This window comes from Ovis aries, chromosome 2 (assembly GCF_016772045.2).
Source record: "Ovis aries strain OAR_USU_Benz2616 breed Rambouillet chromosome 2, ARS-UI_Ramb_v3.0, whole genome shotgun sequence".
In the NCBI taxonomy this organism is placed as follows: Eukaryota; Metazoa; Chordata; class Mammalia; order Artiodactyla; family Bovidae; genus Ovis; species Ovis aries.
Genome location: NC_056055.1, coordinates 913,388 through 929,806, shown reverse-complemented (window position 1 = coordinate 929,806; position 16,419 = coordinate 913,388). Strand labels below are relative to the sequence as shown.

Here is a 16,419-nt window from a genome sequence, read left to right as displayed (position 1 = left end):
AGATTCCATCGTCTGAGACGACGGGGGCTCCAGGCAGGCTCGCACCCCCGAAACAGCTTATGAACCTCCGTTCTACACCAGGAGCCTCCCAGGTGGCCGGGTAAAGAGTCTGCCTGCAATGCAGGAGACCCAGGTTTGCTCCCTAGGTCAGGAAGATCCCCTGGAGAAGGAAATGGCCACCCACTGCAGTATTCTTGCCTGGAGAATCCCACGGACAGAGGAGCCTGGAGGGCTGCAGTTCGTGGGGTCCCAAAGAGTCAGATATGACCTGGCAGCTAAACCATGACCGCAGCAGTTCTACAGCAGGCCCTGCGTTAGGAGGTTAGGAGCGCAGGGACGGAGCCTTTCAATCCAAGGTCTGTGCAAAGAAGGGTGTAGACCCTGAGGCCCAGAGCAAGAATGCCTCGTCAAGTGCAGTCAGGATCAGCAAGCCGGGGCAGGACGAGAGCCGGTGTGAACAGAGACCCTTGTAACACAGAGTCTCCCACGAAGGGTGCAGAGCTGCCTCTAATAGGGAAACAGGCAACGACACAGCTGTCAGCCTGCCTTTCTCTAAGATCAGACCATAGACTGGGCAGCGGATGAGCCTTTCAGTTTCCCCCACAAAACACTGAAGGGAAAGGACAGAGGAGAGACAGGGAGGGAGGAGTCAGGAGAGCCGGGGGTCACCCCAGGGCCCATCGGCCGCCAACCAGCCGGGTGGGCCGTGGGGGGCGGGCTGGGGCCGCCCCCAGCTGGCTGGTTGGGCTTGGCTCAGGGAGGCAGCTCGCCAGGGAGGCTCTCTCCTCCTTAAGGTCCTGCTGCAAGCCGCATCCCTCTGTGTCCACCTCCCGTCCATTCAGGAGCATCCTTTAAACAGCGCGGGTCTGGAGACGCAGGGGTTAGGAAGCCCCACTAAGAAAACCGGATGGCGGCCAGACTCTTCACACTTGCTTGACGGAAACACCTGGGTCTCTGTCTGGGGCTGCCCGCCTGGCACTGTGGACGTCTGGGGCCTGACCCTCCTTTGCCCTGGGACCGCCCCGTGCATTGTCGGGTGTGGGGGGGCAGCGCCAGCCCACCTGCTTGTTGCCGTGGCACCCCCTTCCCATTCCTGACAACCGGGCGTCTCTAAACACACCCGATGTTCCCGGGGCCACTGCCACGCACGTCAGGGTCCAGAGGAGTCTCGCCGGGTCATCTTGCCGGTTTTACCAGGCCGCCCAGAGCCAGCTGCTGTACTGTGAGTGCAGAGCAGGGTGAATACCTCCAGAGGGGCTCCCTGCAGTAGCATCGCTGCTTTTGGGAAACTGAAATTAAACGAGATCAAGCTCAAGCTCAAGTTAAGCGTCTAAGCCAAGCGCATTCTGTGCTGCTCTTGGTCTCGTGTTGGATGTATCTCAGTCCTCACAAGGCCGCAGCTCCCAGAGCCGAGCAACGCCTGCAAACCGGAAGCGACCTCTCCTGGCCATTTCACGCCCACCCGTCTGTTTTCCTACTCTTTGTCTTCTTGGTTTGGCATGACGTACATTTATCCAATTTGATTTTAAACGTGTATGCACTCATTCACATTTTAGAACAGGGTGTATGTTAGTATAGTGTGAACTTGTGGGTAACACGTAATTAAAGCTTGACTTGAAGCCCCTCTCTAGGGCTGGAGTTAACAGTACCAGGATTAGTCCACAGAGCTGAGAAGTAAATTTGACTTGGTTTTCAGCGTGCTTGCGAGCTACACACAGCCCTGCGGGGCGGCATGTTCCACAGTATTGTTCATCTGAGAAATATGCTCCGTGAGTGCAAGTCAGAGTGAGCTCAAGCCACTGGCTGAGGAGGGGCCTGCGTGACAGGTCCTGGGCACACTGGGCACCAGAGAGGGACAGAGGCCCAGCGACTCTCAGAGGTCACAAGTGCACACAGAAACGCCTTTCGGGGCGTCCCTGGGGGCTCAGCTGGTAAGAATCTGCCTGCAATGTGGGAGACCTGGGTTCGATCCCTGGGTTGGGAAGATCCCCTGGAGAAGGGAAAGGCTACCCGCTCCAGTATTCTGGCCTGGAGACTTCCACGGACTGTATAGTCCATGGGGTCACGGAGTTGGACACGCCTGAGCGACTGTCATGTCCTGGGCATGTGAGGTGGTGTTCCCTACTTGCAAACCTCAGGGAAATTCCTCCCAGGAAGCAGACCCTCACTCAGCCTTATTCTAAATCCTGCCAAGATTCCAGCCTGTCACAGGCACCTCAGAGATACGGTGGGTTCGGTGGATCTGGGCCACTGACTCGAACGCGGCAAACACACTGACTGTCATCCGGGCCTTCAGACTCGAACGCGGCAAACACACTGACCGTCATCCGGGCCTTCAGCGAGCTGCAGTTATTTTGTAATCGCACTATCAGAGGTCACAGGTCAGCACAACAGATGTAACAATATTGCAAGAGGTTTAAAACATGACAGAGTGAGAGGTACTATTGGCAAACCGGAGCCTATAGACTTGTCAGAGTGGCTGCAACCTTCCAATTGTGAAACACGCAAGGTCGGCAAAGCATACCACAAGGAGGGGTGTGTGCCCCTCCCTGGGCTCCAGGGAGGAGAGCACTGGCTCTCGGGCCCCCCAGACGCCCCCACCAGAGGCAGCTCCATCTGCTTCCGGACATCACCTCTCCCCGGGGCTGTGTCTCGGACGCTGCCCCAGGAACCAGGAAATGTGCCCCCCCGCCATCCTCAGAGCACCCTGAGCAGCGGGAGGTTCGTTTCTGTCTCTGCTGAAGGAAACAGGCTCTGAGTACTTAGCTGTCAGAAGCAGGACTTGGCCGAGAGGCCACCGTCAATGTCCCGGCTGATCGTGGACAGACTGCCCCTGGACGGCCCGAGACGCTCCCTCGGGGAAAGGCAGGCCCGCCCTCCCGCCCAACACAGGCTGTGACTTGCCGGCGCTCTTGCTGCGGTTGTGGTGATGGTGTGATTTGCTGTCTCTCCAGCACTTCTGAAGCGTTCTTAAGCTCACTGTAATCAACAATATTGACCATCTCTGCTGCTGCTGCTGCTGCTGAATCACTTCAGTCGTGTCTGACTCTGTGCGACCCCATAGACAGCAGCCCACCAGGCTCCCCCGTCCCTGAGATTCTCCAGGCAAGAACACTGGAGTGGGTTGCCATTTCCTTCTCCAATGCGTGAAAGTGAAGTCGCTCAGTCGTGTCTGACTCTTCGCAACCCCATGGGCTGCAGCCCACCAGGCTTCTCTGTCCATGGGATTTTCCAGGCGAGCGTACTGGAGCGGGGTGCCATTGCCTTCTCCGACCATCTCTGATGTCCTATTAAAAAAAACACAACCCATAGTCAGAAACTCTGTCCCCTCTGACATCGGCAGAGACCTCGCTCCGCGGACGGAGGCGCTCAGGCTGTGTCCCAGGTGTCTGGTCTCCAAACCACAGCCTCTCAGCTCTCCCGCAAACGCGCTGTTTCCAGCCGCCGCAGTCTTTCCTGGACCCTGCTCCAGGCTGGCTCCTTCCGGCATGGCATGTCCAGACGCGCCGGCACAGCAACGTCTCTGGGAAGTCCTCCCCGGCGGGCTCCCCCGGCCTCCCCGACGCTCCCCCCACCCAGGACGGCAGTCCTGTGGCCCAGAGCATGCGCAGTGGGAGGTCCTGAGTCCCCCGGGACCCTCCCGCCTGGGCAGCGGCACCCCACGGGCTCCAGGCTCTCCACCAGGACGGCGCCGCAGGAACCCATCCCCGGACCCTCCCGTCTGTGCCAAGAGCATTTCTGGGAACCGCTGCACTCTCCTCCAGGGCTGCTTTGACCCTCGGGGCGTGAGCACAGGGCACAGGGACGCCCACCCTGTGAGGTCTGGTCCTGGTTCCCAGGCACCTTAGCTCCGCTCTTTCACAATAAGGACACAACCTGTCCTCCCTGGGGACCGGCGCAGCACAGGGCCGAGATGCATCACTTGGTCCCCTGAGCTCAGGGAGACCAAGCTAGAGCCCCACGTCCTCCCTGCCCCGAGGTGGACGTGTCCCCCTGTCCCAGGGAGGTGAGGGAACCAGCCTGAGGAAGTGCAGACACCAGCAGGGAGGAGAGCCCCCTTCTAGGCTCCCCAGTACCAGCACAGATCAGGACTGGCAGCCTTCTGGGGGGCACTGGCCCCATCCAGAGGCTCTCAATGGGCCACAAAGCTCTACACGCAGGCGGCCACGTGCACAGCTTCTCAAGGGCAAGAGCCAGCATGCAGGACCATCACTCGGACACAGCAGCGCCGCTTCCTACCCAGAGGCTGGCCTCGCTGAGACTGGCAGAGCCTGGGAGAAACTTGCCAAGCCTGGGAGAGCCTGGGAGAGCCGGCTGTGGACTCTCCCGCCCTGGACACGATGCCAGGATTCCAGACCAGCCCCTGTGTCAGAGCCAAGTTTTCCTCGGAGTCAGAGTCAGGTCCAGGCTGAGCTCCTGGAGGCACCACTTGCTCTGCTTTGGCTCTGTTCCAGTTTCTCTTCACTCCCAGCCCCAGCTCGGCGGGCGGGCGGGGGCCCGGAGCCACACCTCCCCCTGAAGTTCAGGGTGGAGGAGGGAAGGCAGCAACAAGAGGGAGGCAGGCAGGACGGCCAACAGCGCTCAGCCACAGGGCGCAGGTCTGGGCTCCAGACCGACCTCTACTGGGAGGTGCGGCTTCCCGGAGAGGAGCCAGGCAGCTGCACAAGTGTGGGACACCGCTAGGGAGACGGAGGTGATGGGGCCAGGGGCTGAGGACCGGCGTGCTCTGGGGAAGCAGCCCCAACAAAGTCAGGAAGAGGGTCAGAGCGGCACACCCGCCCAGACCCCGCCGGCCCGCCCTGGCCCCCTGGGCGGCTCCAGAGACCGCCCAGGGCCCGGTTCCCTAGTTCCTCACAAAGATTCCCTGTCATCCTGTATAATTTCACACCAAATATTCTCGCATTACCTACCGCTGAACAGGAAAGAAAATCATATAGACATTCCAGCTGGAAATTTTCCTTTAGATAATGGGAGCTGTTAGTTCTCCAAACTGCAAAATTAAATAAAATCAGCTTGGTCAGTTTGCACTGCATCTTCCGAAGGTGCCAAGGGAAGTGGTACGTCAGGCAAACGGGGCCGGAAGGCAGGCGCACACCCCTCCCAGGTTGGGGGGCTCTGTGATGCGCCTGCAGGCACGGCTGCAGGAAGGAAGAGGGGCCTGTGTGTCTCCCCACTGTAGCCCCTCTGTGCCGAGAACACCCCACCACGGCAAGCCAGTCCCGCCTCTCCTGGGACTCGGGACCGCACAGGAGCCAGCTCCCCCCACCAGGCTCTGGGTGCCCTTCTAGGGGACCTGCAGTGTCTGAAGGCCCCAAGGGGCTCCTGCGCCCGAATGGGCCCTCCCCCAGGACTTTGTCTTCATGCCAAGAAGCACCAGTTTCTGCAGGAAATTGGGTCAAAGCACCATCAACGGTGAAAGGAGCTCGAGGGTAAAGGTGCGGGACAGCTTCTGAAGTCACCTGTTTCCTTAGCCTTTCAGGATGCCCCAGAGCCAAGAAGAGCGGCATCAGGATAGCACAGAGCAAAGAGGACAAGGAGGACCAGGAGCCCATCAGGTGCGCGAGCCGGGGCCGGGGCGGGGGAGGGGTGCTGGGGCGGGGCGGGGCGGGGCGGGCCGGGGGCGGGCCGGGGGCGGGGCGGGGCAGGCTCGGCGCGGCTGGACTAGGGCGAGGTCGCAGCTTCTAGAGCAGAACCACGCAGACCCGCAGTCGGCCAGAAGCACCCTCCGAGTGACAGATGAGGTGACAGCCGAATGTCCATCCATCTGGGGTGTACAACCAGTTACACAGAAAGTCCCTCTACCCTCGCTGGGAGAGTTAATTTACTGGGTGTATTTGCATACATACTGAGCGTATTTACATACCCTGTCAGATTCATGAGAGCGTATGAAGTTATTAACCACAACACCCAGCATACGGCTGAGTCTCCCGCTTATGCAAGGCATTCCGCTGCCGGTCCTCTGCTTCTTGCTAAGGAGGATGGAGACCATCGGGGGTAGAAGGCCAGCCCACCCCCCCAACCCTCTCCCTGCAGGCAATGGCCCTGAACCTCTTCCCAGTGAGCCTCAAAAACCTGTGATACAAATCCAATGCTGCTGCTGCTGCTGCTGCTAAGTCACTTCAGTTGTGTCCGACTCTGTGTGACCCCATAGACGGCAGCCCACCAGGCTCCCCTGTCCCTGGGATTCTCCAGCAAGAACACTGGAGTGGGTTGCCATTTCCTTCTCCAATGCGTGAAAGTGAAAAGTGAAAGGGAAGTCGCTCAGTCCTGTCGGACTCCTAGCGATCCCATGGACTGCAGCTTACCAATGCCACTTTCCTGAAATTTTAATCTCACTCAATGTCTTTGGAGAAAAGTTTTGATGAAAACAAACAAAAAAATTAAAATAAGAACGTGCCTGTGGTTTGGCTGTAAGTCCTCGGTGCTTTGCCATAACCTGTGACAGAGAGGATTCAGAAGCACTGCTTGATTAGCCTGTTACTGAATTTTAGCTCCAGTTGGTGAGCTTCCCATGTATTACAAAAATAAAAAAGTGCTCCTGGAGTACCTTGTAACTAAACCACCTCTGCTCCTCACACCCCTGTCTGGCTGGCGGGGAATCCTGTGGTCTAGAAAACACGGCCAAATAGGTGTTCTCCAGCTTCTGAGAAGAACACGGGTTTATAATATAATCTTTAAAAAAATAATCCCAAAGTCAATTTCCCATTGTTGCACATCTCCTGCTGGAGGCTGAGACCCTGTCTCAAAGCGGTGCCTCTCAGACAGTCACCCGCAACCCACCTGCTCCAACAAAGGAGTTCTTTTCCTCGCGCGGTATGGGCATCCCTCCCCCAAGCCGGGATGCTCTGCTCCAGGGCCTTCCCTGGACCAGTGTCCCGGAGGGTGAAGTACCTCACGGCTCCACTAGGTGGTGCCTTTGAGTGGTCTTGTTTTGTTTTAATCCCACTGGAACCGGAGAAAAAGATGCTGGGTTTTCCTTCGTGTCAGGTTACTTTGACTTGGCTGCGGGGCCTCGGGGCACCCGGGGGCGAGACAGTCACGTGCCCCGTCTGCCCCCAGGTGCCCGGTGCCCGGGTGTGATGGCCAGGGCCACATCACCGGCAAGTACGCCTCGCACCGCAGCGCGTCCGGGTGCCCGCTGGCGGCCAAGAGGCAGAAGGACGGCTACCTCAACGGCTCCCAGTTCTCCTGGAAGTCGGTCAAGACGGAGGGCATGTCCTGCCCCACGCCCGGCTGCGACGGCTCGGGGCACGTCAGCGGCAGCTTCCTCACCCACCGCAGGTGAGTGCACCTGCCCCGCTGCGTGCCAGCCTGGGGGAGAGAGGACTGGGAACCCACACCAGCTCACAGCGTGCCGAGGCGCGGGGAGGAAGCCGCAGACGCAGGCGCATTTTGCAGAGCACACACTCATCCCCCAGCATCAGGGCATACGGAGAGGCTTCCCAGTGCCTTTGATTGGGATCCACAGGAACAGGCTGCCATTTCACACACGCACACACACTCACAGGAGTATCTGTGGGTTTAATTATTCGTTTTGGCTGAATATGGCAAACAGGTCTCACTCAAGGACAAGGCGGCACGTGGTTACAGAAGCCTCGTCAGATACATCAGAAAACCTCCAAAAAAACCAATCACCCCCCCCCCACGGATTATTATTTGCTTAATTTTAAAATATCTGTATATACAATTACACCGACTCAGAAGAGGCAAGTGGCCCCCGTGGGCGTCAGGATGAGTGACTGAGGCAGGCACGTCTCAGCCACCCCCAGCTTTCTGGGAGCCACGCGGGAGACACAGCACCTCACGGATGACATAAACCCACGGGGCCTCATGAGCCCTCTAACCTCAAACCCCGGCACCTCGCCTCCATCTGCAAGACCACATCAAACACAGAATAAGCCAAAAGGGACGACATATGGCCATGAGCCTTCACGTTCTTTAGGAAGTTTGGTTTTTATTGTAAAGAAGTTCCTGCTCAGGTAGAAACTCAGGGCCCAAAAGAGACAGATGAGTGTCTTTCCCTGACCCTCCCCAGGGCGGGATGGGGGGGTCCCCGCATCTCCTGTCAGAAAGCGCCCGTGACCAGAGAGGCTTGCATCCAAAGATGCAGAGGCCCCCAGCCCACAGCACACACGGGCTTCCTCCTTTGGGTAGAAACAGATCCCAGTGCTCCACGGCTGTGTGCGTGGGGTGGGGCCAGCCCTGCACGGACACCCGGGCCAGGCTGGCCACAGCATGCACTTGGCGGGACAAACGTCTCACTCCGCTCAGAGCCACCCCCCTTCCCAGCGGGAGGACTTGGCCTGTGCCCCCAAACTCCATTCTAGACGGGGTGTTACTCAAGAGAACTCCCTCTGCTGACATCTGTGCCTCCTTGTGCCAGGCCGTCTTCAGGACACAGTCCCAGAGGCAGAAATGCTAGTTTTCACATGTTGACAGGAAGTGCCAATATGCCCTCCAAAAAGTGCCAAAATGCCCCCCAAAAGTGCCAGAATGCCCCCCCAAAAGTGCCTGCTTCCTTCAGTATCTGGCAATCAAAAACATTAAAAAAAAATTTTTTTTTAATCCTGCCTACATGATCTATGGATAAGGGTCACAGATAGGCCATACTCAGACACAGATGAGGGCAAGCTCCACTTCTCTGAGGACATAAGCACTGGGGTACCTGGAGAAGGGCATGGCAACCCACTTCAGTGTTCCTGCCTGGAGGATCCCATGGACAGAGGAGCCTGGCGGGCTACAGTCCATGGGGTGGCAAAGAGTTGGACACGACTGAGCGACAACTCACGCGCACACTCTCGGGTACCGGAAACACCACCAGAGGACAGACATGAATGTAGCTGCTCCTCGCGCCGTTTCCAAGCCGCTGACTGGACTGTTGCCCGAGAATCGGGTGACCTTCGTAGGGAGCCACCCAGCAGCGTGCACCCCCTACAGGCTGGTCACTGAGTGACCCCTTGGGGCCTGTGGGGCGGACCCGGGCCTCGGACTCAGGCGCTCCTACCAGGCGGGACCCTGGGCCCCTCCGCGCACGCCCGACACCTTCTTACCCTCCGGCTTAACACTCAGGCGCCCGGACCCAGCAATCGCATAAAGACGCCGAGGCTCTCCTGGTCTCTAGCCTTCCCCGTCTCTGTTCCCCTAACCGACACTCCTCCGCACGGTTTCTGCCCAGGACGGGGCTTTGATCCAAAGGCACCCTGTCTTGGAGCGGGAGGGAATCTTGGGGCAGGTCCAGTGAAGACAGACCCGTGACTGTGAATCTCTCCGTCCAGAATCCCCGTGATGCACCCTCGGGTCTGCAGACAGCTCACCCAGGGCGCCGAGGGGGTGCCAGGAGGAGACCCTGAGTCCAGGGCAGGAACGGTCAGTCCACCCCATCTAACGCTGGGGGCGGAGCTGTGGTCCAGGCGGCTCCACAGTAAGACAGAGCCGGGAGGCGGAGCCACTGTGGGCGGAGCCTCAGTATCAGAGGCCCCTCCGCGGTGGGCGGGGCCCTGGTCGTGGTGGGCGGGGCCCTGATTGATTGTGGTGGGCGGGGCCGCGCGGAGATTTTAGATGCTTCGTTTCTCTGTGCCGCTCACTCAGCGGTCTGACCCACTACCCCTACCCGCTCTGAGGAGGGAAGGGACGTCCATGCTGCGTGGAGAGTGACGGGAACCCCCAGGTGGCAGGTGGCGGGCACTCTTCTGGGTATAAATGTGTCTTGGGGGACAGGGTGCAGGGGGTTAGAGGGTGAACAGGACCCTGGGAGAGCTGACCTCCACTTTTAAAATTGTGGTAAAAAACAACATCACATTTACCGTCCTACCCACTCTTAAGTGTCCCGTTCGCGAGCGATAAGTAGAGTCCCACTGTTGTGCAGGCACGTTCACCCCCAGAGCCCTCACCTCCAGAGGGAAACCCTGTGCCCACTGGACGTGCTCTCCCAGCCCCATGGCCCCTGGCACTGCCGTCTAGCGGGTCGGACTCTGGTCCTCACCTAGGGGGAATCACAGGCTGTCTGCCCCATGGTCCTTTATCTCCATCAGCACAGCCCCCAGGTCCCTCCACATTAGAGCCTGCACCAGGTCACCTTCCTTTTGAAGGCTGAATCGTGTCCTGTCGCATGTTGGCCTGCAGCTTTCAGCTGCTGAACAAGTTTTCATCTGTTTTACTGTATAGATGAAATGTTGTTCCCTGGTGGTGTGAGAACCGCATTCCTGGCTGGCACACAGCTGAGGCACAAACACGGGCTTAGCAGAGGGTCCTGATGCCTCCCCCTGTGAAGTCCTTGGGCCTGGCTGACTGTCTGGAAGCCACTGGCGGTTCCTCAGACTTTTGAGGCCTGGGTGTGGACAAGCATCCCAGAAAGGCATAGGTAGTGGCTTGAGGTTCAGGCTATTTATACAGCCCACATGCCACAATAGCACAGCAGCTTTTAGAGCCAGAAGAGGAGACGAAGGTGGAAATCCCTGTTTGGTGCCTTCTCCCCCGCAGGCCATGACCACCCAGTGGGATGAGGAAGGGCCGTAGAGGAGAGGGGGCACGTGCCCTGGCTCCCGGGTCCCTGCTCTCCTCCTCAGGGAAGCGACCTCACTGGCACGCCCCCGAGTGCCATGCCCCCATCTGCTGCGAAGCCGTTCCATTCATTTCTTCCATATAAGGATGCGGGGGACCTCCTCCTACCCTCTTTCTCCTCAGCAGAGCCTCTGTGAAGCTCTAGGAAGTGCTCACTCCATCGTTAGGACTGGCTGAGTCAACAGCTGCAGCTGAGATGAGCAGCAAGACCTGGGAGTAAGTGTAGCCTCTCAGGAGCAAGGGAGGGCATTCTTGGAAGGGGCAGCTGGATGTGCGCTTTATCTGAAGGAAAGAAGCCGGGCAATGGAAAGAGTTAAAGGCACAGGGCAGTCACAGGGACTTGACGGGCCAGATCTTGAGACGCAGACTGACCACAGCACCAGGACCTCCCCAGACACGTGACGAGGTGCCTGGAATGGTTCCGGGTCAGATTCCAGGATCAGGGTCAGAGGTGTCAGGGGAAGGGCTGGAGAGAGGACACCCTGACAGGGTCTCACCGGCCTCCGGGGGGTGGGGACGATGACTCAGCTGACTGGAAAGGCCCCCCAGCTTGAGTGGGGGTGTCAGGACTATGGAAACTGTGGAGCCTCCTATGCAGGAGAGACAGAGGCGGGGAGGGAGGGGCTGGGGCGGGGGTTTCTGTAACTGTGGAACTGCTCTGTGTGCGAGTGTGCTGGCCACGCCGTGCTCTCACTTCAGTCTCATTCCACTTTACGTAGAGTAGGAAGATTCTCCAAAAATTAAAGCTCTAATCCTAACAAATAAATACATAAGTGATCTTAGAAGTAAGTCGTCTCTCACTGGGCTTCATCTAAATAATTTTTTAAAAAATTACCTCCCAGACCCTCTTAAACCTCTTCCCACCTGGACCACATGACCTAACTTATTTGTTTTCAGTTCCTCTACAGTCCTTTATAAATGAAGAGATCGCCTTTTTTAGGATATTTATTGTGCTTGATGTTTCCCAAGAGAACTGTAAAAATGTCACCATAGTGAGTGACTTCTATGAGTTATTTTTGTAATCAACCTTTTCCTTTAATGTAAATGTGAGCTGGATACGCAGCCTTAAGAATCACTCCAAAGACTGGAGGTTCCTTTCTTGCTCACAGGACAGAACAAGATGAGGGGACAGCAGAGAAGGTCTCAGTCACCTTCAGCACCTTCTTCAAGGGTGGTCTTCATTCCACAGCCCAGGACGATGAGAATGCGGAGGATCCCCCTGGGAGTCGGGGAACACGGATTACTTCCTTCTTACCCCACGGGTGGAACCTGGTCCATAGCATCACCTAGTGCAAGGCATGCTGGGAAATGTAGTCTGCATGGGATGCTGGGACATGCAGTCCACATGGGATGCTCGTGAGTCCAAGGAGAAGAGAGCCTTTATGCACCTGCCTTTCTGTGATGTGGAAAAGCCGTAGTTTTTGTTTTTTGGGGGTGTTTTTTAACCAAAATTTATGTCAGCAAGCAGCCACAGCTCCCTGAGGTCTGCATAGTTCCATTTCAGAGGTGCCAGTAAGGAGAAAGCTGGACAGCCAAGGACTATCTGGGCGCTTTGTCCGTGGACCACCGGCATCTCAGTCTGTCCCTCTGTATATCTGCAAGACCAAGGCCAAGGCTGCCGCAGGGCAGGCACAAAAGAAGCCTGGTGCCATGGGATGGACCCCAGGGAGAGGGAGTGAAGAGGGCAGACCTCTTCCTGCCGAGCCATCCCACGGGAGGAGCGTCCGCTGCCCTTGGCCTCGGCGGATGGGTCGCTATCTGCCCAGGAGCGTGGATGTGGGCTCCCTCTCAGGTTGAGACCATGGCCACACTCCCCCAAACCCCACGTGTGGACATGGGACACTGAAGCAGCCCCAGGGTTCCCGGCTCGAGACCGGCTGGAGGTAAACCCGGACTTCACAGCATCGCAGCCCCGGCACGCTGGTCTGGCCACAGTCCAGCCCTGCACCCGCTCCTGCTGGGCTCTTGTCCAGCCCCTGGACACTTGCCTCTCCCCAGGGCCATCACACAACCTCTTCCCACCTTCTCCAAACCTCGGCTCCCATTGCCTCCTGGCGGCGGGGTGGAGGGAACGGAAGGCGTGGCAGGGCCTCCAGTCTGGCTGGTAGATTTCTATTTGAGGAAAGGACATTGGAATCATGGCAGCTCACTTACGAGAGGAGACGCCTCCATTCTGGATTCTCTGAGATCTGCAGGAGGTGAGGAGGGCGGAGGGTCCCAGGCCTCTGGAGGAAAGATGCTGCGGGCGTGGAGATCGTCTCCCTGGAGTTCCCTGTGCTGACTCACCGTGATTGCGGTACTCCTCTGGGGGAACCAGCCAGGCCCCCGTTTCACGCTGTAATCAGTCTGCCTCCTTGGGAGGAGAGAAGGAAGCCAACAGGGCCTGTTCTCTGGGGCAGGCCTCACACCGGGCACCTTGGCCCATCCCCTGTCCACCCACCTTGCGCTGACCGCTGCCCCTGCAAGCTCCTCAGATGTATGAACTCTTTTACTCCAACCTCCACATTTCAGTACTTGTAAGAAAGCACTAAGAAGGGAAAAACTCAGATCCAACATCTGTTCCAAACCGCAAATCCCACAGGGCCCGTGAATGTTAGCAGCTGGGTCACAACACCGGCCTCCTGGGCCCGAGACCGCATGGGCTGGGGGCAGCTCCTGGGGAGACGCCACCACGCCTGGTGCTGTCAGACTTTCTCCTCCGGAAGCATGTGCACGTCCATCCACCTGCCGCCACTCCGTTTCAGGCCCAGGGTCCTGGGTGTGCGAGGCTGCTGGGCCCACCGCTGATGCTCGGTCAGCACGACGCAAGAGCCGAGGCTCCCCAGTGCTTGGTTGAGTCAGTGCAGGCCCACATGTGCGCAGCGCACGGGTGGGGGCTCCCGCCTGGGACGGCGCGGGGCTGAGCAGCACCCAGGATGCCCTGCAGGCCCCATCCGAACCGCAGTGCCCTTGCTGAAGCTCCGTGGCCCTGAGTCCTCTGGGCTCACCCTCTGCTGCCCTCAGCACCTGCCTGCTGGGTCCCCACTCTGGGAAGGCACCCTGAGCAGCTCTCGTGGGCAGCCAGGGGCCCAGCTGGGTGAGGACACGCCCAGCCACACTTGTCACCCCCGCCAGGAGCCCAGGCCCCGTGCCCCTGTTCCTGCAGCACCTCTGCTCTACGTCCTCAGTGTTGGGGGCCCTGCACTCTCACCTGCTCCCCCAGATGTGCCAGTGCCCCTGAACTCATGGCGAGAAAAGACCACACTCACAGAACAGCGGACAGTTTTCATATCTGAAAACAGAAATAGCATAGCAGAATGGGCGATGCGGATGAGGAGCCCAGGACTGGTGAACAGATATGATGGTGTCGGTTTCCTACGCTGCCTGACACACACCACGGCCTACTGTGTTCCGGTGTTAAGGCAACAGTTTGTCGTCTCGGTGTCAGAGGTCAGAGGTCAGAGTTCGCGACCCGGGCCGGCTGCAGTTGGGGGTGGGGGGGCAGTTTGGGGCACCGCCTCGTCTCTGCCCTCTGCCACACACCCTTCCTCTGTGTCCGGGTCCAAACACCCCTCTTTTCCCTCGTGAGGTCACAGGACAACCCCCCCCCCCAGCCCTCCAGCACCATGTCACCTTGATTCAAGGGTGCCTCACAGGCCAGTTTCCCACTGGGTCCTGTCAGTTCTGGACTCAGGGCATCAGCGTCCTCTGGGGACACGACCACCCACAGCAATGACTTACACTGGACTGATCCCCGAGCTTCTGATCCCTGAGCCCCCTCTCCACAGGGGCACCAGCCGCGCCTTCGTGCACAAGCACCGCTCTCGGCCACGCCAGCGGGGCATTGCCCAAGGGAAGAGTGCTGGAGCCCCTTCGCGAGCAGCGCGGTCCCCACGCCGCCAGGGAAAGCTCGCCTGATCCTCTGAAGGCCATCCCTGTGGGCGGTCTGACTCCACACCTGCCCTCAGGCTCCACGGCAACTCCGGGCAAACAGTGGGTCAGAACGGCAGTCCTCTCCAGGAGTGCGTGCAAGCCCCTCAGTTCCCCGTCCTTGGAGAGAAGGCCCCAGCAATCCTGTTATAGCTGCTGCCCAGGCCCCCAGACCCTCACAAACAGCTGATTCCCCCGTGACGCCATCAAGACGCACGGGGGGAGGAGCACCGAGCCGGGGAAACACTGTGATTGCAGAGCCTGCCACTCTCCCGTCTTGCCCGCAGCCCCCTGCTAATTAACACCCGTGACCGGGACACCCCAACTGCCCTGAGGCCCAGGTGTCTGGGTGCAGAGCCTGCTGTTCCAACACTGCCCTCTCTCCAAGGCTCAGGGCACACATTTGGCACCAAATGGTTTGGGAGAAACTCAAGAATATTTGGGGGGAAAAACTCCAGCTCTGCGTTGTGGACTGAGAAAGGGCCGCAAGGACAGCCCTACACACTGAAATGGGAGCAGATCAACAAGTGAGGGGAGGCAGGGATTCTCTGGAGGTCAGAGGACAGCCTGTGACCCCATACCAGCCTTGAGGTCCCAGGAAGCCAATTCAAAGCCGGCTGCTCCGCGGGCATGACATGCGCCCTTGCCAACGCCGGTGCCTCGTGCCTGCCTGCCGAGCCACACTCCCATCCCCCAAGTGCGCAGGTGGCGCGGCCCAGAGTTACCTCGTGAAGGCGGCGCTAGCGTGGGAGCCGTGTGCTGTGTCCTCACGGGGGCTTTAGCAGCAATGGTGAAGTCACAAACGGTGGCACAAACGAGGTACCAGAACTGCAAACCCGCCTTTCCCGGGACAGAGACTGAGGCGGGGCCTCGCACCAGGCCAGGGCCCACGGTTCCCAATTCCCAGCCACTCTGGGCCGTGAGCAAACCTCGAAGCAACACCACCCCCACTGCCCTGTGTCTCTCTAACCACCGCCCCACCCTGCGAATGTTATGTACTGAGCTATTTTCACGGCGACATCCTCCTTAAGGGAGTTCCTCTGGTGGGCGGGGGTGGGGCGGGCTGGGGGTTGCTGTTCCGCTGCTCAGCTGTCTTGTTCTTTGCGACCCTGTGGACTGCAGCACAGTGGGGGTGAGTCCTGATAAAATGCCGGGCCCCCATCCCCTCCGTCCCCTCTGAAGCCCTGGCAGCGTTTGCCCAGAGCCCTCCCTGGAGTTCCTGGTGGAGCCACAGCCAGTCTGGGGCCCAAGTCCGGGCCCTGGGGCAGAGACCAGTTAACTCCTTGCTGCTGGAATCTGGATCCTGGTCCTTTCTGGGCCCCTCCAGGAGAAGTGTGGCTTTCATCAGCGACGTCTCCTTAAGGGCTGCTGGGTCTCCCCCCGCCAGGACTCCACCCCCATCGCACTGAGACCCCCAGAGTCGCCCCAGCAGGCCCCACTGCGTGGGCTTGGCCCTGAGATCCCTGGACCAGCTGGGACCCTGGCACCCGGTGAGGTTGGCGTGAGTGGCCGCTAGATGGCACTGCGCCCTCGCTGGGGACCCGGCCACCCAACACCCAAGCTGAGGCTGCCTACCCAGGGCACTTCCAAATTTGAGCCGCACTGGGATGCAGTCACAGGATCGGAATGGGAGCAGCACAGAGCGGGCTTGTGTGCACAGAACACGTCCATCTCTGGGCCTCTGTCTCCTAATTTAGTTGCCAGCTCTGGCTGCAGGGCGCCGTTAGCTTGTCACTTCCGGCCGGCGCTTCAGTTAACTGGAAACTGGGAGAAGCCGCTGCAGCCTGAAAGCTAATTCTGGCGCTCTGCGCGGGTCCAGGAGCCCCCGTGTGAGACCGTTTGCAGGTCATCCTGCTGCTGGGCACCATCCGCCTGCTGACGGACGCCTGGAGACACTGTGGCCCTCCCTGGCTCCCGTGTGGCTGGGCCGCCTCCTTTCTGTCCACTCTG

The 16,419-nt window shown here is 59.1% G+C and overlaps 1 protein-coding gene across 20 annotated transcripts in view; it reads left to right on the top strand.

Moving 5' to 3' along the window:
• Window positions 1-16,419, top strand: part of MYT1L (myelin transcription factor 1 like) — a 403,728-nt gene that overhangs the window by 369,422 nt on the left and 17,887 nt on the right. For all 20 annotated transcript variants that reach the window (XM_060410777.1, XM_042242758.2, XM_060410779.1 and 17 more), the window contains 2 exons: window positions 5,472-5,555; window positions 7,060-7,281. In XM_060410777.1, the coding sequence (XP_060266760.1) occupies window positions 5,472-5,555; window positions 7,060-7,281 (306 nt within the window). The remainder of the gene's footprint in view (window positions 1-5,471; window positions 5,556-7,059; window positions 7,282-16,419) is intronic.